Here is a 21,656-nt window from a genome sequence, read left to right on the forward strand (position 1 = left end):
TATATATATATATACATACACACACACACACACACACATAAATAAATAAAATAGTGCAGATGTATGTAAGGCAATATGTAATATGTATATTGTTTGTATAGTTGTACAGAAGTTATATAAAGTGTTCTTTACAGTATACTAACGGTGTAGTAATGAGTGTGTGTGTGCCCTGCGATGGGTTGGCACTCCGTCCAGGGTGTATCCTGCCTTGATGCCCGATGACGGATGACTGAGATAGGCACAGGCTCCCCGTGACCCGAGAAGTACGGATAAGTGGTAGAAAATGCGTGAGAGTGAGAGTAACGGTGTAGTGAGTTCAGTAGTGTGGTGGTGGATGGAAAAATATGTTCCTGTATCTCCTTCTTGATGGAAGGAGGTTAAACAGTTTGCGACTGGGATGTGAAGAGTCCTTGATGATGATGTGAGCTCTGCACAGACATCTGCTGTGGTGAAGGTGGGTGCCAGTGATGCGTTGGGCGATTTTGATCACCCTTTGTAGGGCTTTACGTTCACATACAGTGGAGCAACAAACAGTGATGGAGTTGGTTAGGATGCTCTCGATAATGCAGCGGTAGAAACTCGTTTAAATCCCTGGGGACAGATGAGCTTTCTTAGCGCTCCTCAAGATGTACAGGTGTTGTTGTGCCTTTCTAACCAGAGCTGAAGTGTTCTGGTGCCAGGAAAGATCCCCAGAGATGTGAACTCCCAAGAACTTAAAGCTGGAGATCCGCTCTACCTCAGTTACATTGATGTACAGTAGACTGGAGAATGTCTCCTGCTGTTAGATTTCCAAAAGTCCACGATGAGCTCTTTAGTCCAGGGTCAGTTTGTTTATGGCACACCACACTGTCAGGCCGATTTATCGTTGTTACTGATCTGGCCGACCACGGTGGCGTCATTTGCATACTTGATGAAGATGTTGGAGTTATGCAGAGGAGCACAGTCATGGGTTAACAGGGAGTAGATTAGTGGGCTCAGAACACAGCCCTGTGGGATACCAGTGTTCAGAATGAGGGTTCAGGATACCTGTTTGCCCAACCTAACAGACTGAGGTCTTGGTGTTGGTGAGAAAGTCCAGAATCCATCTGTTAGTGGAGGTGCAGATGCCCAGGTCACTGAGCTTAGTGATCGGTAAAGGACTGTCAGGGAAGTCAGTGAACAGCATTCTGATGTAGGTGTTGTTTTTTCTCAGGTGGGTAAAGAGCCTTGAAAACTGCATCCTCTGTCGATCTGGTGTGGGTCCAGTGTAGGTGGTAGGCCCACAGTGAGGTGATTCAGAAACAGTTTCCCACATTAGGGATGAGTGCAACTGGGCGGAAGTCATTCAGGTATTCGGCAGCCGGTATGATGGTTGTAGTCTTCAGGCATGTAGGAACCGTGGCTTGTTCCAGTAACAGGTTGAAAATATCCGTGAAAAGATGTGGCAGTTGTCCAGCGCATGCTCTGAGAACGCGTCCCGTCATGCCGTCCGGCCCGGCTGCATTGCGTGCATCCACTGTGCTAAACGCTCAATAGACATCCATTGTTGGGAGTGAAAGTAAAAGTGAACTGTGAGCAGTAGTGAGTCAGCGGTTGAGGTGAAATGTACTATGCCTTGATCGAAACGAGCAAAACTATGGTTGAGTTGGTCTGGTAGGAAGGCACTGCTGCTCGGTCGATGGTCTGGATGCATTTCCACATACGTCTGGGGTCAGAGTTGTGGAAGTGCTCTTCCATGTAGATTTTGTATGTACGTTTGCTTCTCCTGACGCCTCTTTCAGGTTGGCTCTGGCTTCGTTGTGTTGCCAGATTTAAAAGCAGCATCTCTTGCTTTCAAAATCCATCTTACTTCCAGTTTATTCTACTCCTTTGTGTTTCTCATGCATTTACCAGGACATGGCGGACAGGGGCGAAGGACTGATCGCAACCGAGACGTACGGCTCCCAGGAGGCCTGGTCATACAGGATACAGGATGGAGGGATGCGGAGAGAGAGAAGGGGAAATGAACGAGCTGTTAGGGGGAAATCAGTCACTGATGCGTTCAAGGTGCATCAGCTCTGTCAAGTCTGAGAAGTTTAGACTTATGATGACTGATGAGTGGAAATCATTAACACAAGTCTTTGTTATTTTCTAGAATGTTTTCCTTCCTCAGGGTTACCCTGAGAGCGTCAGCGAGGATTATCTACAGTATCAGATATGGGATACGTTGCAGGTTAGTGACACGTTGGTTAATGCTGGATGTTGGTATCTTGGTAGGGTGGTGCACCCAGACTTGAAAGAAAGATGGACGCCTCCTTTGTGTTTGTTTCTCTCTAAGGCTTTCTGCAGTTCTCTCTCGGGCACGCTCGCCACTCAGGCCTCGCTGAAAGGAGTCGGAGTCGGAAATCAACAAGCAACGGTTGCTGCAGCCACATTGACTTGGTTACTTAGAGGTCTGTGTGTGTGTGTGTGTATATGTGTGTGTGGGGGTGTGTAGGGGTGTGTGTGTGTATGTGTGTGAGTGTGTGTATGTATGTGTTTGTGTAGGGGTGTGTGTATATGTGTATATATATGTGTGTGTGTGTGTAGGGGTGTGTGTGTGTAGGGGTTTGTGTATGTGTTTGTGTAGGGGTGTGTGTATATGTGTACTTGTGTGTGTGTATGTGTGTAGGGGTGTGTGTGTGTGTGTGTGTAGGGGTGTGTGTGTGTGTGTGTGTAGGGGTGTATGTGTTTGTGTAGGGGTGTGTGTATATGTGTATGTGTGTTGGGGTGTGTGTATGTGTGTGCGTGTGTAGGGGTGTGTGTAGGGGTGTGTATGTGTGTGCGTGTGTAGGGGTATGTGTGTGTGTAGGGGTGTGTGTGTGTGTGTGTGTGTGTGTGTGTGTGTGTAGGTGTGTGTGTGTGTAGGGGTGTGTGTGTGTAGGGGTGTGTGTGTGTGTGTGTGTGTGTGTGTGTGTTATATTGGTGATGTAGATGAATACATTGATATGATATAGATTCTCTTTGTCCTCCCTCAGATGGCACAGGGATGTTAGGGAGAATTCTCTTCGCATGGTTTAAAGGGTGAGTCTGTAAACTTTCTGCTGCTCGACTGTGTAAACGTAATGTACAGTGGTGAGAAAAAGTCTCACCACTGTACATCAACCCCCCCCCCTTATGACTGTTTGCATGTTTGTCACACTTTGATGTTTGTCTCACTTTAATGTTTGTCACACTTTAATGTTTGTCTCACTTTAATGTTTGTCACACTGTAATGTTTGTCACACTTTAATGTTTGTCACACTTTAATGTTTGTCTCACTGTAATGTTTGTCACACTTTAATGTTTGTCTCACTTTAATGTTTGTCACACTTTAATGTTTGTCACACTTTAATGTTTGTCTCACTGTAATGTTTGTCTCACTTTAATGTTTGTCACACTTTAATGTTTGTCTCACTTTAATGTTTGTCTCACTGTAATGTTTGTCTCACTTTAATGTTTGTCACACTTTAATGTTTGTCTCACTTTAATGTTTGTCTCACTGTAATGTTTGTCTCACTTTAATGTTTGTCTCACTGTAATGTTTGTCTCACTGTAATGTTTGTCTCACTTTAATGTTTATCTCACTTTAATGTTTGTCACACTTTAATGTTTGTCTCACTTTAATGTCTGTCTCACTTTAATGTCTGTCTCACTTTAATGTCTGTCACACTAATGTTTGTCTCACTTTAATGTTTGTCTCACTGTAATGTTTGTCTCACTTTAATGTTTGTCTCACTGTAATGTTTGTCTCACTGTAATGTTTGTCACACTTTAATGTTTGTCACACTTTAATGTTTGTCACACTTTAATGTTTGTCTCACTGTAATGTTTGTCTCACTTTAATGTTTGTCTCACTTTAATGTTTGTCTCACTTTAATGTTTGTCTCACTGTAATGTTTGTCACACTGTAATGTTTGTCACACTTTAATGTTTGTCTCACTGTAATGTTTGTCTCACTTTAATGTTTGTCACACTTTAATGTTTGTCTCACTGTAATGTTTGTCACACTGTAATGTTTGTCACACTTTAATGTTTGTCTCACTGTAATGTTTGTCTCACTTTAATGTTTGTCTCACTGTAATGTTTGTCACACTTTAATGTTTGTCACACTTTAATGTTTGTCTCACTGTAATGTTTGTCTCACTGTAATGTTTGTCTCACTGTAATGTTTGTCACACTTTAATGTTTGTCTCACTTTAATGTTTGTCTCACTGTAATGTTTGTCTCACTGTAATGTTTGTCTCACTGTAATGTTTGTCACACTTTAATGTTTGTCTCACTTTAATGTTTGTCTCACTTTAATGTTTGTCTCACTGTAATGTTTGTCACACTTTAATGTTTGTCACACTTTAATGTTTGTCTCACTGTAATGTTTGTCTCACTGTAATGTTTGTCTCACTTTAATGTTTGTCTCACTGTAATGTTTGTCACACTTTAATGTTTGTCTCACTGTAATGTTTGTCTCACTGTAATGTTTGTCTCACTTTAATGTTTGTCTCACTGTAATGTTTGTCTCACTGTAATGTTTGTCTCACTGTAATGTTTGTCTCACTTTAATGTTTGTCTCACTGTAATGTTTGTCACACTTTAATGTTTGTCACACTGTAATGTTTGTCTCACTGTAATGTTTGTCACACTTTAATGTTTGTCACACTTTAATGTTTGTCTCACTGTAATGTTTGTCTCACTGTAATGTTTGTCTCACTGTAATGTTTGTCTCACTGTAATGTTTGTCTCACTTTAATGTTTGTCTCACTGTAATGTTTGTCACACTTTAATGTTTGTCACACTTTAATGTTTAATGTTTCGGATCCTCAAACACATGTAAATATCAGTCAGAGATCACACACATAAACACAACATGCAGTTTGTGGGGTCTTTATCTGTAAGTCTGTTTGTTTCCTGTTACTCTGTGTGTGTGTGTGTGTGTGTGTGTGTGTGTGTGTGTGTGTGTGTGTGTGTGTGTGTGTGTGTGTGTGTGTGTGTGTGTGTGTGTGTGTGTGTGTGTGTGTGTGTGTGTGTGTGTGTGTGTGTGTGTGTGTACCTCTCACAGCTCAGGGATTTAATATGTATATTAATAAAGGAAGTTAGTTAGTGATCTCTCTCTCTCTCTCTCTCTCTCTCTCTCTCTCTCTCTCTCTGTCTCTCTCCTCTGTCATTTTCTCTCTCTCTCTACTATCTATAATATATAATCTATATATAATATGTAAATTTATTATCTATATATATATCTGTCTCTATCTCTGTAATTTTATCTTATCTCCGTAGATACTCTATCCTCTTGTTCTTTCCTCCGTCGCTATCTCTCTCTCTCTTCTTCTCTCTATCTCCTCCTCTCTGTTCTATCTCTCTTTTCTCTCGTCATTGCTCTATCTTCTCTATCTCTATCTTCCCTCTCCTCTCTCTCTCTCTCTCTTCCCTCTCTCTCTCTCTGTCTCTCTGTCTCTCTCTCTCTCTCTCTCTCTCTCTCTCTCTTCCCTCTCTCTCTCTCTCTCTGTGATTATTGAACTCTTAAAGTTTCACGTCCGGTCTAGTTTGCTGCGTATGAGCCGTTACCATAGAAACGTCTGTGGTATAAACGTTTCCCTCCTTGTTATATTTTTCAGGAGCAAACTGGACTCAGAAGCCAAAAAGTGGAGGTGAGGACCGCTGGGAATTTGGAGCGTTACGGTTTTCCTTCGTATCTGTTCGAGAGGTTTCCAGTAACTCTGTGTCTTTAAACCCGTTCTCAGGCTTTTCGCTGACGTTCTCAACGACCTCGCCATGTTGATGGAGATCACGGCGCCTCATTTCCCGCCGTTCTTCACTCTTATCGTTTGTGTCGCAGGAGTCTTTAAGGTAACGTTTACACGGAGCTTCAGCTTTACTGTTATTACATTAGCTTTTACACCCAGAGGAAGAGTTTATTCAGTTTCAGTCATGAAAACCAACAGAAACCTTTTGTTGACTGATTTGAAGGGGAAAAAAATCTGGCAAGTTTGGGAGGCTTTATTTCTTTTTCTTTTCCTTTTTGTCCTTTTCCCAGTGCTTTTCCTCTTCCTTATTTATAATCCTTTTCCTGTTGCTTTGTGTCTTTCCCTGTTTTCTCATTCCTGTCCCTCTTCCTATCCGTGTCCCTCTTCCTATCCGTGTCCCTCTTCCTATCCGTGTCCCTGTTCCTATCCGTGTCCCTGTTCCTATCCGTGTCCCTCTTCCTATCCGTGTCCCTCTTCCTATCCGTGTCCCTGTTCCTATCCGTGTCCCTGTTCCTATCCGTGTCCCTCTTCCTATCCGTGTCCCTGTTCCTATCCGTGTCCCTCTTCCTATCCGTGTCCCTCTTCCTATCCGTGTCCCTCTTCCTATCCGTTTGTCCTGATCCCACTGCTGTTCCTGTGCCATAGCTCCATGTTGAAGTCGAATCCCGTTCTGACTCGGCTCACAGTATGGAGTCGTTCAATGCCGGCCTCACGAAGCCAGCATGGCCTAACGTTGTATAGTCGTGGCCTAATGGTTAGAGAGTTTGACTCCTAACCCTAAGGTTGTGGGTTCGAGTCTCAGGCCGGCGATACCACGACAGAACCCCCCCAACTGCTCCCTGGGCATCGCAGCATAAATGGCTGCCCACTGCTCCAGGTGTGTGTTCACGGTGTGTGTGTGTGTGTTCACGGTGTGTGTGTGTGTGTTCACGGTGTGTGTGTGTGTGTTCACGGTGTGTGTGTGTGTGTGTGTTCACGGTGTGTGTGTGTGTGTGTTCACGGTGGGTGTGTGTTCACGGTGGGTGTGTGTTCACGGTGTGTGTGTGTTCACGGTGTGTGTGTGTTCACGGTGTGTGTGTGTTCTCGGTGTGTGTGTGTGTGTGTGTGTGTGTTCACGGTGTGTGTGTGTGTGTGTGTGTGTGTGTGTGTGTGTTCACGGTGTGTGTGTGTGTTGTGTGTGTGGTGTGTGTGGTTCACGGTGTGTTGTGTTTAACGGTGTGTGGTGTTCACGGTGTGTGTGTGTTGTTCACGGTTTGTGTGTGTGTGTGTGTGTTCACGGTGTGTGTGTGTGTGTGTGTTCACGGTTGTGTGTGTGTTGTGTGTGTTCACGGTGTGTGTGTGTGTGTGTGTGTTCACGTGTGTGTGTGTGTGTGTGTGTTAACGTGTGTGTGTGTGGTGTGTTCACGGGTTGTGTGTGTGTGTGTGTGTTCACGGTGTGTGTGTGTTCACGGTGCTGTGTGTGTGTGTGTGTGTGTGTTGTTCACGGTGTGTGTGTGTTAGTGTGTGTTCACGGTGTGTGTGTGTGTGTGGTGGTTCACGGTGTGTGTGTGGTGTGTGTGTGTTCACGGTTGTGTGTGTGCGTGGTGTGTGTGTGTGCGTATGTGTTCACGGTGTGTGTGTGCGTGTGTGTTAACAGTGTGTGTGTGTGTGTTCACGGTGTGTTTGCGTGTGTTCACGGTGTTGTGTGTTGTGTGTGTGTGTTCACGGTGTGTGTGTGTGTGTGTTCACTGTGTGTGTGTGTTCTCGGTGTGTGTTCACAGGTTTGTGTGTGTGTGTGTGTGTGTGGTTCACGGTGTGTGGTGTGTGTGTGTGTCACGGTGTGTGTGTGTGTTGTGTGTTCACGGTGGTGTGTGTGCGTGTGTGTGTGTGTGCGTATGGTTCACGGTGTGTGTGTGCGTGTGTGTTCACGGTGGTGTGTGTGTGTGTGTTCACGTGTTGTGTGTGTGTGTTCACGGTGTGTGTGTGTGTGTGTTCACGGTGTGTGTGTGTGTGTGTGTTCACGGTGTGTGTGTGTGTGTGTTCACGGTGTGTGTGTGTTCACGGTGTGTGTGTGTGTGTGTGTGTGTTCACGGTGTGTGTGTGTGTGTGTGTGTTCACGGTGTGTGTGTGTGTGTGTGTGTTCACGGTGTGTGTGTGCGTGTGTGTGTGTGTGCGTATGTGTTCACGGTGTGTGTGTGCGTGTGTGTTCACACACACACACACACACACACACACATTCTCACATTTCTCACATTCTGGGGTCCACCTCATTTTTGTACCCTTATGGGGTCCACCCTTTCCAATGCTTCTACAACTCTGTAAAAAATCAGGCATGACCAAAAAAAAATCCTAATCATAACTATCACTTCAATTTATTAAAATACTAAACTTTTTCAAAAAAGGATTTTGGCCCCTTGTGAGGCCCAGTTTCTAGCGGGGTACCCTTGTGAGGTCCAGTTTCACACACTCACATATTTCAAGTTTTTATAGCTTAGCAGGGACCAAAAAAATTATCTAGAGATATTAAGAGTTTCTTGGTTTGAACTTGATTAAATCCAGGACTGCATCAGGGATTTTACTCTAATTTACATCCTCTACATCCCATATCCATTTATTTTGCACCAACCGACATACCTGATTGTCATCAATAACTAGACAGGGTATGAACACGATGATAATGAACCTGGTCCAAATTCATGGTGAATTTCCAAATCAAACCTCTCAAACACCATACTGCGTTAAAATCAGGCTTTGCCAGGCTAACAAAAAGTAATATTTTACATCGAACATGGCATAAAATAGTCTCTTAACAACAGGTTTTGTCCTCAAGAAGCATGTATTTATATTTGAAAAAAGGCAGTTCCACATAAATTAGAACATAGTGTGCAGGCAGTTTCAGTACAAAAAAAGTAAATAAAATATACATCTTTCAGATCAACCCTGTGAAAACTATACAAAATAATAGAAACACACCAATCACAGTGTGCTTTGTCAAAACCTATGAGCTTTCACTGGTGTGATCCTGATCACAGGACCCGAACAAATAATAAATGTAAGGATCACATAAATTCAGGTCCAGAACATTGTGTGTACCCATTGTTATACACAGCTTTCAGGAGAAGAAAGATCATACAGCTTCCATAACAATGAGAATCTACAAAAACACTAATACAAAATAATAAACACCATTAACATTACACACATTAAAGTGTTTAGACAAATCTTACAATCTTTCATTGTAATTTTCTCCTGTGGGAAGCAATGCGGTATTTAACGAGATATTTTACCACTTTCCACTCTCTGCTTCCAAGGGCTTCAGGTTCTGCAGCAATGCACTGCTGACAGTCTTCCTTACCTGTCTGGTGCCCAGATTCTTTTTGTAACAGCTTGTTTACCTAGGTAGAAAGAAAAAGAAAGTTAGCCCATTCTTGACCAACTACTAAAAATAGCTGTTGAAGGTAAATCTCCACAGATTTTGTGCTGCGACAGTTAGAAACACAAAATTTGGAGTAGATTCTACGTACATTGCTACACAAGACAGCAAATTTATTGAACATATTTTTCATGTTTTAATTGGAAGATAATTTTTTTTCAAGTTAAAATTCACATATAAATTGAATGGAGCCTGTTGTGTGAGTGATGTTCCAACAGTAACCTCATGCAAAATCATTTCTACAGCACCATATAACAGAGGCAGCATATAGCGGCATATAACAGAGGCCTGTCAGGGGCTTTTATAGAAGTTACAACAGGTCTCACAATAACATGTAGGGGATTGAATGCAATCTCATTTTAGATACTTGTCTTAAACCAACCTCAGCTGAGAATGTGTACAATTATGCATGTAATAAGCCAGGTTTTGATGCAGAAAATTGTTGTCCAAATGAAATACAATCACTTAAAGTGAGGTCCAATCGGAAGGGCCCCATAAGGACAAGACTAGAAACAAGAGTGTGTGTGTGAATATAAGTCGAACAACAAAACCTACAAATCTGTTCAGGTGGGCCCCACAAGGGCAACACTAGAAACGTACGTGTGTAAGTCTGACTAGAGACATCTGAAAGGGTGTTTGTCAGAATAAGTCCAATACCCAATGACCTACTCTGTAAAGTGAAGTCAAAATACCAATATGAGCAACTGCCTGTCTTGGTTGTGGAACTACATAGGGTACAATTCAACATGAATAGTAAAGACAGCCTACACATTGTTCCATTACCTGTGTGTTAGCATCCTCCCCCTGGGATTTTTGTTGGGAACTCAGATCAGAGACCATCTTGGAGTCTGCTGCCACAGGAGAAGGCTGCTTATTAGTCACCTGAAAGACAGAACAATACTATGAGCATGTAATTCCTTCTTAGTTATCATGAATGTGGAGATACACTGAAGTTCCAACAGAAACCTCATGCAAAATCATTTCTACAGCAGTATATAACAGAGGCAGCATATAGCGGCATATAACAGAGGCCTGTCAGGGGCTTTTATAGAAGTTACAACAGGTCTCACAATAACATGTAGGTGACTGCAAGCAATCTCATTTTAGATACTTGTCTTAAACCAACCTCAGATGAGAATGTGTACAATTATGCATGTAATAAGCCAGGTTTTGATGCTGAAATTGTTGTCCAAATGAAATACAATCACTTAAAGTGAGGTCCAATCGGAAGGGCCCCATAAGGACAAGACTAGAAACAAGAGTGTGTGTGTGTGAAGATAAGTCGAACAACAAAACCTACAAATCTGTTCAGGTGGGCCCCAGAAGGGCAACACTAGAAACGTACGTGTGTAAGTCTGACTAGAGACATCTGAAAGGGTGTTTGTCAGAATAAATCCAATACCCAATGACCTACTCTGTAAAGTGAAGTCAAAATACCAATATGAGCAACTGCCTGTCTTGGTTGTGGAACTACATAGGGTACAATTCAACATGAATAGTAAAGACAGCCTACACATTATTCCATTACCTGTGTGTTACTGTAGCTTCCTCCCCCTGGGATTTTTGTTGGGAACTCAGATCAGAGACCATCTCAGAGTCTGCTGCCACAGGAGAAGGCTGCTTATTAGTCACCTGAAAGACAGAACAATACTATGAGCATGTAATTCATTCTTAGTCATCATGAATATGGAGATACACTGAAGTTTCAACAATATAGTCGTGCAAAATCATTTCTACAGCAGTATATAACAGAGCCCAGTGCCTTTAATGGAATTTTATAGAAGTTACAACAGGTCTCACAATAACATGTAGGGGATTGAAAGCAATCTCATTTTAGATACTTGTCTTAAACCAACCTCAGCTGAGAATGTGTACAATTATGCATGTAGTAAGACAGGTTTTGATGCAGAAAATTGTTGTCCAAATGAAATACATTCACTTAAAGTGAGGTCCAATCGGAAGGGCCCCATAAGGACAAGACTAGAAACAAAAGAGTGTGTGTGAATATAAGTCGAACAACAAAACCTACAAATCTGTTCAGGCGGGCCCCACAAGGGCAACACTAGAAACGTACGTGTGTAAGTCTGACTAGAGACATCTGAAAGGGTGTTTGTCAGAATAAGTCCAATACCCAATGACCTACTCTGTGAAGTGAAGTCAAAATACCAATATGAGCAACTGCCTGTCTTGGTTGTGGAACTACATAGGGTACAATTCAACATGAATAGTAAAGACAGCCTACACATTGTTCCATTACCTGTGTGTTAGCATCCTCCCCCTGGGATTTTTGTTGGGAACTCAGATCAGAGACCATCTTGGAGTCTGCTGCCACAGGAGAAGGCTGCTTATTAGTCACCTGAAAGACAGAACAATACTATGAGCATGTAATTCATTCTTAGTTATCATGAATGTGGAGATACACTGAAGTTCCAACAGAAACCTCATGCAAAATCATTTCTACAGCAGTATATAACAGATGCAGCATAAAACAGAGGCCTGTCAGGGGCTTTTATAGAAGTTACAACAGGTCTCACAATAACATGTAGGAGATTGAAAGCAATCTCATTTTAGATACTTGTCTTAAACCAACCTCAGATGAGAATGTGTACAATTATGCATGTAGTAAGACAGGTTTTGATGCTGAAGACTGTTGCCTAAATGAAATACAATCACTTAAAGTAAGGTCCAAACGGAAGGGCCCCATAAGGACAAGACTAGAAACAAGAGTGTGTGTGTGAATATAAGTCGAACAACAAAACCTACAAATCTGTTCAGGCGGGCCCCACAAGGGCAACACTAGAAACGTACGTGTGTAAGTCTGACTAGAGACATCTGAATACCAATATGAGCAACTGCCTGTCTTGGTTGTGGAACTACATAGGGTACAATTCAACATGAATAGTAAAGACAGCCTACACATTGTTCCATTACCTGTGTGTTAGCATCCTCCCCCTGGGATTTTTGTAGGGTACTCAGATCAGAGACCATCTTGGAGTCTGCTGCCACAGGAGAAGGCTGCTTATTAGTCACCTGAAAGACAGAACAATACTATGAGCATGTAATTCATTCTTAGTTATCATGAATGTGGAGATACACTGAAGTTCCAACAGTAACCTCATGCAAAATCATTTCTACAGCAGTATATAACAGATGCAGCATAAAACAGAGGCCTGTCAGGGGCTTTTATAGAAGTTACAACAGGTCTCACAATAACATGTAGGGGACTGCAAGCAATCTCATTTTAGATACTTGTCTTAAACCAACCTCAGATGAGAATGTGTACAATTATGCATGTAATAAGACAGGTTTTGATGCTGAAAACTGAAGCATATTAAATAAAAAAAAGAATTTTGCTTACCACCATTTTTGTTTGACAGTATGTATGATGTTGCCGTGTTCTGATCTTCTTTTTGAACATTATGGGTCTATAAAAATATTTTCAAATTGTTACACAAGTAGCCAGCATGAAAAAAATGCCTCCTAAAAAACTATAATTCATATAACAGTCAAACCTTGTAAACAAAAGGCAGTAAAGTCAGGTGTGCTGTGATTTTAACTTAAGATAGTGTTTGTAATTAAAAAAATAACAGGACTGATGGCATTATTTAATTTCCCAAGTCACAGCACAACTGACATTAGCCATAAAAGCAAAGACAAACCATAATGAAGAAATGATACTATTAGAAATTATAATAGACACTGCAATGTTACAACAAACATTCCCCCACCTGTCAACTGCCACTGTAAACCCTGATAATGCCCATGAAGGGGGATTTATAACAGAGCTAATGTCATATATTAATTGTACCTTTTCCTGTTGTTTCTATGTCTGCTGTTTTAGACAAATGGTCCTTTATGTTTTTATAACTGCATCTTTACAAACATACTGGTCTTGTTGATCCAGTTTAGAAGGGGAATAACACCAGAATGCAGTTTAATATGTGATTAAATGAAAGAGTTACTCAACTGTAAGCTCCTGTAAACAACTCTGTGTCTAAAAGTGTTAATGATGGACAGACAAAAGCACCATATGGGGCCCAAGCCATTTAAACATTAAAAGGACCTGAGTTACATTGGGGTTCATTCAGAATTAATTGGGCTATTATTTGATAATTACGCAGTTTGATATATAAATGAATAAGTTTAAATAACTAAATATTAATGAATAAATGTACAAGCTATTCGCTTTATTAGTAAAAACACAGCTAGCGCTGGTTAGCGTCCGCTAGCCGTGATGTAGCTAACGCTAGCCGTATTGGTTACTAATGCTAGCGCTATCCGGGTTGGTTACTAACGCTAGCGCTAGCCGTATTGGTTACTAATGCTAGCGCTAGCCGTGTTTGTAGCTAACGCTAGCGCTAGCCGTATTGGTTACTAATGCTAGCGCTAGTCGTGTTTGTAGCTAACGCTAGCGCTAGCCGTATTGGTTATTAACGCTAACGCTAGCCGTATTGGTTACTAATGCTAGCGCTATCCGTGTTGGTTACTAACGCTAGCGCTAGCCGTGTTTGTAGCTAACGCTAGCGCTAGCCGTGTTTGTAGCTAACGCTAGCGCTACAGCTAATCTCACATCGGGGCTCGGTGTAGTGCGTACCCAATATAAGAGTCGTGTGATAAGTATGTATACTTTCCCCTTGTATATTACTGTAGTATAGCTGCATGTAACTGGGAACCTAATAATAAAAGATGAACAATCTTAAATTTAACTCACCTCTTACTCATAACAGCAGGTCCTTTGTCTGTGAAACCTCGTGATGAAGATCCATAATTCCTTTCTCTCACAGCAGCAAATCTCGTAATAACCACCTGACATCGTATTATTCAATAAAACTTTATTTAAATTACAAGAGTGTGTGTGAGCTCACACACATTCCGGGACCATCGGACAGGTCCAAATCTACCTAGGGGGCGCTCGAGAACCGAGGGCCCACACACTCGTACCCAGTTTTTGCTACGTTGTGGGCCAAGTAAAAAAAACACATTAGGCATATCAGGGGAGTATCCTGAGCATGTTAAAATGAAAAAACGTTGTGGGGTCCGGCATTTTGGACCCCACAACGTAGTTGGGCCCCACACCGTTGGTGTGCTCCCGGTGACCGGACCCAACAAAGTAAGAAATGTGAGAACACGGTGTGTGTGTGTGTGTGTTCACGGTGTGTGTGTGTGTGTGTTCACGGTGTGTGTGTGTGTGTGTTCACGGTGTGTGTGTGTGTGTGTGTGTTCACGGTGTGTGTGTGTTCACGGTGTGTGTGTGTTCACGGTGTGTGTGTGTGTGTGTGTGTGTGTTCACGGTGTGTGTGTGTGTGTGTGTGTGTGTTCACGGTGTGTGTTCACGGTGTGTGTGTGTGTGTTCACGGTGGGTGTGTGTGTGTGTGTTCACGGTGGGTGTGTGTGTGTGTGTGTGTTCACGGTGTGTGTGTGTGTGTTCACGGTGTGTGTGTGTGTGTGTGTTCACGGTGTGTGTGTGTGTGTGTTCACGGTGTGTGTGTGTGTGTTCACGGTGTGTGTGTGTGTGTTCACGGTGTGTGTGTGTTTGTGTGTGTGTGTTCACGGTGTGTGTGTGTTCACGGTGTGTGTGTGTTTGTGTGTATGTGTTCACGGTGTGTGTGTGTTCACGGTGTGCGTGTGTGTGTTCACGGTGTGCGTGTGTGTGTTCACGGTGTGCGTGTGTGTGTTCACGGTGTGCGTGTGTGTGTTCACGGTGTGCGTGTGTGTGTTCACGGTGTGCGTGTGTGTGTTCACGGTGTGTGTGTGTGTTCACGGTGTGTGTGTGTGTTCACGGTGTGTGTGTGTGTGTTCACGGTGTGTGTGTGTGTTCACGGTGTGTGTGTGTGTTCACGGTGTGTGTGTGTGTGTGTTCACGGTGTGTGTGTGTGTGTGTTCACGGTGTGTGTGTGTGTGTGTTCACGGTGTGTGTGTGTTCACGGTGTGTGTGTGTGTGTGTGTGTTCACGGTGTGTGTGTTCACGGTGTGTGTGTGGGTATGTGTTCACGGTGTGTGTGTGTGTGCGTATGTGTTCACGGTGTGTGTGTGCGTGTGTGTGTTCACGGTGTGTGTGTGTGTGTGTGTGTGTGTATGTGTTCACGGTGCGTGTGTGTGTGTGTGTTCACGGTGCGTGTGTGCGTATGTGTTCACGGTGCGTGTGTGCGTATGTGTTCACGGTGTGTGTGTGCGTGTGTGTGTTCACGGTGTGTGTGTGTGTGTTCACGGTGTGTGTGTGTGTGTGTGCGTATGTGTTCTCGGTGTGTGTGTGTGTGTGTGTGTGTGTGTGTGTGTTCACGGTGCGTGTGTGCGTATGTGTTCACGGTGTGTGTGTGTGTGTTCACGGTGTGTGTGCGTGTGTGTTCACGGTGTGTGTGTGTGTGTTCACGGTGTGTGTGCGTGTGTTCACGGTGTGTGTGTGTGCGTGTGTGTTCACGGTGTGTGTGTGTGTGTGTGTTCACGGTGTGTGTGCGTGTGTTCACGGTGTGTGTGCGTGTGTGTTCACGGTGTGTGTGTGTTCACGGTGTGTGTGTGTGTGTGTTCACGGTGTGTGTGCGTGTGTGTTCACGGTGTGTGTGCGTGTGTGTTCACGGTGTGTGTGTGTGTGTGCGCGTGTGTGTTCACGGTGTGTGTGCGTGTGTGTTCACGGTGTGTGTGCGTGTGTGTTCACGGTGTGTGTGCGTGTGTGTTCACGGTGTGTGTGTGTGTTCACGGTGTGTGTGCGTGTGTTCACGGTGTGTGTGCGTGTGTGTTCACGGTGTGTGTGTGTTCACGGTGTGTGTGTGTGTGTGTTCACGGTGTGTGTGCGTGTGTGTTCACGGTGTGTGTGCGTGTGTGTTCACGGTGTGTGTGTGTGTGTGCGCGTGTGTGTTCACGGTGTGTGTGTGTGTGTGCGCGTGTGTGTTCACGGTGTGTGTGTGTGTGTGCGCGTGTGTGTTCACGGTGTGTGCGCGTGTGTTTTCACGGTGCGTGTGTGCGTGTGTGTTCACGGTGTGTGTGTGTGTGTTCACGGTGTGTGTGTGTGTGTTCACGGTGTGTGTGCGTGTGTTCACGGTGTGTGTGCGTGTGTGTTCACGGTGTGTGTGTGTTCACGGTGTGTGTGTGTGTGTGTGTTCACGGTGTGTGTGCGTGTGTGTTCACGGTGTGTGTGTGTGTGTGTTCACGGTGTGTGTGCGTGTGTGTTCACGGTGTGTGTGCGTGTGTGTTCACGGTGTGTGTGTGTGTGTGCGCGTGTGTGTTCACGGTGTGTGTGCGTGTGTGTTCACGGTGTGTGTGTGTGTGTTCACGGTGTGTGTGTGTGTGTTCACGATGTGTGTGCGTGTGTTCACGGTGTGTGTGCGTGTGTGTTCACGGTGTGTGTGTGTTCACGGTGTGTGTGTGTGTGTGTTCACGGTGTGTGTGCGTGTGTGTTCACGGTGTGTGTGCGTGTGTGTTCACGGTGTGTGTGTGTGTGTGCGCGTGTGTGTTCACGGTGTGTGTGTGTGTGTGTGCGCGTGTGTGTTCACGGTGTGTGTGTGTGTGTGTGCGCGTGTGTGTTCACGGTGTGTGCGCGTGTGTTTTCACGGTGCGTGTGTGCGTGTGTGTTCACGGTGTGTGTGTGTGTGTGTGTTCACGGTGTGTGTGTGCGTGTGTGTTCACGGTGTGTGTGTGTGTGTGTGTTCACGGTGTGTGTGTGCGTGTGTGTTCACGGTGTGTGTGTGTGTGTGTGTTCACGGTGTGTGTGTGTGTGCACTTTGGATGGATTAAGCGTAGAGGATGAATTGTGAGTGTGGGTCACTGCACTTAGCCGTATGTCACGTCACTGTATTCTAAATGATTCTGATGACAGCTGTGTGTAAAAGTTTAAACATCTCCGTGTGAGTGGTCGGTGATTTCAGCCGCGCTAAACTGACGGATGTCGACTTTCGTTAACTTTTAGCTAAATTAGCCTCCGCTACAAGAGGTGCATTTTTTGCCTGGAGACTTAAATGAACTTTGATGGCAGTTTGAGTTTAGTGAGTGTGTAACTGACTGATGCTCGGTGCTCCGTGTCTTCGTCTCGCTCCAGTCCATTGTGGGCGTGGCCGGAGGAGCGACGAGAGCAGCGTTAACTGTCCATCAGGCTCGCAGAAACAACATGGCCGACATCTCAGCTAAAGACGGCAGTCAGGTCGGTGCCCGTGACGGAAAATCGTCAGAAAAAGTCTTTAAATGGCCGAAGATTTTGTCCTCAAACGTTCTTCGTTCTTCTAACAGGAGACGCTGGTCAACCTGGCAGGACTGCTGGTTAGCTTGGTGCTAATCCCGCTAGTCACCGATAACGCCGTGTAAGAATACAAATGTAATCATTTAAATAAACATTTCCTATACGTCCGTGTGTCGTGCGTGTATCCGAGTCGTAATAGTGATCGTTCTTCCTCCTCAGGCTGACTTTTATTCTCTTCTTCCTCTTCACCACGCTTCACCTGGTCGCCAACTACAAAGCTGTCAGGTCTGTCGTCATGGAGACGCTGAACGAAGCTCGTCTGGCGATCGTCCTTCGTCGTTATTTGCTGGACGGACAAATCCTGAGTCCGGCAGAAGCCAACGGGAGAGAGCCGGTGTTTCCAGGTGAGTCTCCGTTTCCTGTGATGTAATATAGCTTGAATGGTGATTGACAGCTGCATCCGCCTTTTAAATTCTCTCATCATAACCGCCACCCTGGAAGCCCCGCCCCCTTCTCCAATCACTGTTGAAAAAAGTGAGCATTTCCACTTTCTCTCTCTCTTTTTTTTTTTCGCACCGTATTTAACGAACACCGGGTACGTTTTTAAGTCGTTACTATGGAAACGATAGTCCGGAGTATAAAGACGTCTGGCGTTCGGACCGCGTCTCGCTGCCGATTGTCCGTTCGATGCCTGAGCTTCTGTTTCCTGTTTCTCAGAGTTCAGAACAGACCTGTGCATCAAACTCGGGGTCAGACTGGGAGACGTCATTAAACGGTACGTGCGCTGGTCCTCTGGTTTAATCCCTAAACTGATGCTTAAGTCAGAGGAACGAGACGAGTGACTGCGTTTCTGTGCGGTTCGTAGGCCTCAGGAGATCCAGCTGGCTTTGTGGAACAACACCAGGTCCTACATCGTAGCAGTACAAAACGGTAATCATCATCAGATCTTCTCCTTCTCATTCTTTTTCACCTTCACCTTCTCCTCATCCTTCTTCTCCTTCTCACAATGCTCTGTGACGGATGTACTGTGCCGTTTTCTCTGTAGGTTGTGTGCGTGTGTGTTTGAGTGCTGATGCGTCAGTGCGTGATGAGATCGCGGCAGCGTGTCAGGCCGTGTGTATCAGCACCGTGTTACACTCGTCACCGCAGCACCGAGCTCTCACACGTCTGTCTGGGATCAAAGGTAAGACGCAAAGCCACTGAAGGATCCTTCAGACTGTGGAGATTTTTACACCCGGTCACTTCCTGCGTTTCCTGTGATCCGATATCTATCCGACGGTAAAAAGACCAGGTCTAAATGCATAAAAAAAACATTTTGGAGACGGATATAAATCCGATGGTACAAACCCCTTCAGGAGGTGGTCTGGGACGCGTTTCAGATGAAACTGGACAGGTGTAAATGAATGTGGTTGTTCAAGCCACGTACGTCAGCGCTATACTCCTCCCAAACGGAAGTACGTCACTCGCAGGTGATCTTTCACCCAGGCGTCTCGTCGGGGCTTAAAACGCGCTGCTGTCGCCAGCGAAAACGCATCAAACGGTAAATGCTGTTTTTTGTAGCATAAACGTCGTAACAAGTTTTTTCGTCTTCTTTTTGATCTCATTCTGAAAACCACATACACCAAAGTGTGTTCTGTTACAATTACCCCGGAAATGAGGTCAAATATATTAGCATTTTGGGCGGGAGTAGAAAGATCGGATCGATATCCGATTCGCCGAGACGCGTTTATGTGGCCTGATGTAAACGGGACAGTTTTAACAAATCAGCCAGCTATCGGATCAGAGACAACACGCGAAGTGACCGGGTGTAAAAAGGGCCTGAGATCCAGAAGTCATTTCATCAGCTTACTGTTTGGAAATGAAGACGTTTCCCAATCTTTTATTTATAATATTTAAAAGTGAAAAGCAGCACAAATTTAAATGATCGAAAACTTCTCTAGAATATCTAGTCGCATTGTAAAGTGGGTGGGGCCAGCCTCAAACGCTGGTTGTGTAATCTCCACCTTAACCAATCACAAATCTCCTTTCTCTCATTGGTCCTCATTAGAATATTAGGCCACGCCCACCCGCATGGACTCGTCTACTGTTCAAATTCAAATGTATTTGTGTAGAGCTTCGTCTCAAAGCAGCTTTACGGAATATAAACATGAAACAAAAAGTTAATATAAAGATTAAAATAATACAAAAGATCAAGATTAATATTAGATTTATATTTAAATGTGTTTGTGTTTATCTCTAATGAACAAGTCTGAGGTGACTGAGGTGAGGAAAAACTCCCTCAGATGGAGGAGGAAGAAACCTTGAGAGGAACCCGACTCCAGACAGAACCTCATCCTCGTGTGTTATCCTCATTGTATTACACGATGATGGATATTTAACAGAACAAAACAGGACGTTCTTTTCATTTGATGAATTGTTCATTTGTTTGTTACAGATTCGTGGGAGCTGGTTTCTGAAAGTCACAAGCTGATGGACCAGATTTTCCAGCCCTTTTTGGCAGGTAGGAGCATATAATCATCTGACACACTTGCAGCACCACCACCTGGTGTGTGTCAGTATGTGTGTGTGTGTGTGTGTGTGTCTGTCTGTCCATATCATTGTGTGTCAGTGTGTGTGTGTGTGTGTCAGTCCGTGTCGGGGTCTGTTCGTGTGTGTGTCCGTGTCGGTGTGTGTGTGTCCCTGTGTCAGTGTGTGTCTCCCCCCCATGTCAGTGTGTGTGTGTCCCCGTGTCTGTCCGTGTCAGTGTTTGTGTCAGTGTGTGTGTGTGTGTCCATGTCAGTGTGTGTGTGTCTGTCCGTGTCAGTGTCTGTTCGTATGTGTGTGTCTGTCTGTCTGTGTCAGTGTATCAGTGTGTGTGTGTGTCTGTCTGTCAGTGTGTGTGTGTGTCTGTCTGTCTGTGTCTGTCAATGTCAGTGTCTGTTCGTGTGTGTGTGTGTATGTCAGTGTCCATGTCCGCTTGTTTACATTTAAATGTACATTTACAGCATTTAGCAGACGCCCTTATATCCAGAGTCACTTACATTATTTCATTTTTTATGCAGTTGATGATTGAGGGACGTTTTATAGTTACGTTTAGTTTCAGTTACGTTTAGTTTCAGTTACGTTTAGTTATAGTTACGTATTAACGCTGCAGTTTGTCCACAAGACGAGAGAGTTCCTGTTCTCCCACCGGCCTCAAATCATAACAACTCGTCTCAGTGTTTCATCAAATCTGTAGAGTCCATCCATAAACAGTATAAACCTAACAGCATGTACCAGTTCCTGTAAATCTGCTGTTAGAAAAAGTGACCCAGCACCTTCTGACCAATCAGAATGGAGGATTTAACACAGCTGAGATCACACTGGAATCTCTCAGTAGTGTAAATCTTATTGGACTTCCTGTAAACCCTGTAAATCTTGTACTCAGGTCTAGAGAAAGCCGGTTGGCAGACGGACCGGACGTTGCTGTCCTGGGACGAGTGGAGAGCGGAGTGGAGGAAGAAAGGCGTCTGAAACGAGACCCGTTCTGTTCTCAGACCGGTTCGGTTGTGAGGAGCAGCGAAGATGAACATTCAGTTTGTTTTTATTAAAATTTGAGAACGGACCATTTGCGTTTTTGTGTGATTAATTATTCGAAAGAAAACAAACCGGTTTCACACAGACAGACAGAGCGAGTATGTCTCATGGCCTTAGGGAGGGATGATGGGGTTTAACAGGCTTTAACACTTCACTATGTGTTCTATATGACCTTTAGTTATCTCCTCTTGCTGAGATCATGTTCGTGACTAAGAGCTGGTTTTTATACACAGCTTTATTTTTGTCAGTAAACTGAAAAACTAAAGTACTAAAGAACCTTAAGTGTGAGAACATACAGTATATAACCAACAGCACAGTGAGCAGTTTATACAGAACGAGAGCTTTGTTCAGTCAGACAGAGGGGCGGTGGGACAGGGACAGAGGGACGGGGTGGAGACAGGGACAGAGGGACAGGGTGGAGACAGGGACAGAGGGACGGGGTGGAGACAGGGACAGAGGGATGGGGTGGAGACAGAAAAGTGCTGATGTTCCACTGCATCGTTTCCCAAATACGAACATTACTGCATTTCAGTTCTCTGAACGTGTTACGAGTGATCTGATAAAATAGATTCAGAGCTTCTGTGTAGACTCTCTCTCTATCTCTCTGTCTCTCTATCTCTCTGTTTCTCTCTCTCTCTATCTCTCTCTCTTTGTATCTGGTTCTCTCTCTGTGTGTGTCTCTCTCTCGCTGTCTCTGTGTCTCTCCTCTGGCTTTCTCTCTCTCCTTCTGTCTCTCTCCCTGTCTCTCTCTCTCTATCTCTTCTGTCTCTCTCTTACTCTGAATCCATCTCTCTTTCTCTCTCACTCT

The 21,656-nt window shown here is 44.3% G+C and overlaps 1 protein-coding gene across 1 annotated transcript in view; it reads left to right on the top strand.

Annotated features, from left to right (window-relative positions):
- The window catches only part of rusf1 (RUS family member 1), a 22,576-nt gene extending 1,700 nt beyond the window's left edge, over window positions 1–20,876 (top strand). The window contains exons 2-15 of the mRNA XM_047801041.1: window positions 1,873–2,025; window positions 2,114–2,191; window positions 2,297–2,411; window positions 2,976–3,021; window positions 5,586–5,618; window positions 5,712–5,817; window positions 17,156–17,257; window positions 17,344–17,414; window positions 17,513–17,697; window positions 18,011–18,068; window positions 18,159–18,223; window positions 18,339–18,476; window positions 19,728–19,793; window positions 20,700–20,876. Of these exons, the coding sequence (XP_047656997.1) occupies window positions 1,876–2,025; window positions 2,114–2,191; window positions 2,297–2,411; window positions 2,976–3,021; window positions 5,586–5,618; window positions 5,712–5,817; window positions 17,156–17,257; window positions 17,344–17,414; window positions 17,513–17,697; window positions 18,011–18,068; window positions 18,159–18,223; window positions 18,339–18,476; window positions 19,728–19,793; window positions 20,700–20,785 (1,299 nt within the window). The 5' untranslated portion in view covers window positions 1,873–1,875 and the 3' untranslated portion in view covers window positions 20,786–20,876. The remainder of the gene's footprint in view (window positions 1–1,872; window positions 2,026–2,113; window positions 2,192–2,296; window positions 2,412–2,975; window positions 3,022–5,585; window positions 5,619–5,711; window positions 5,818–17,155; window positions 17,258–17,343; window positions 17,415–17,512; window positions 17,698–18,010; window positions 18,069–18,158; window positions 18,224–18,338; window positions 18,477–19,727; window positions 19,794–20,699) is intronic.
- The last annotated feature ends 780 nt before the right edge of the window (window positions 20,877–21,656 follow it).

This window comes from Tachysurus fulvidraco, chromosome 15, assembly GCF_022655615.1.
Source record: "Tachysurus fulvidraco isolate hzauxx_2018 chromosome 15, HZAU_PFXX_2.0, whole genome shotgun sequence".
NCBI classification, from domain to species: Eukaryota; Metazoa; Chordata; class Actinopteri; order Siluriformes; family Bagridae; genus Tachysurus; species Tachysurus fulvidraco.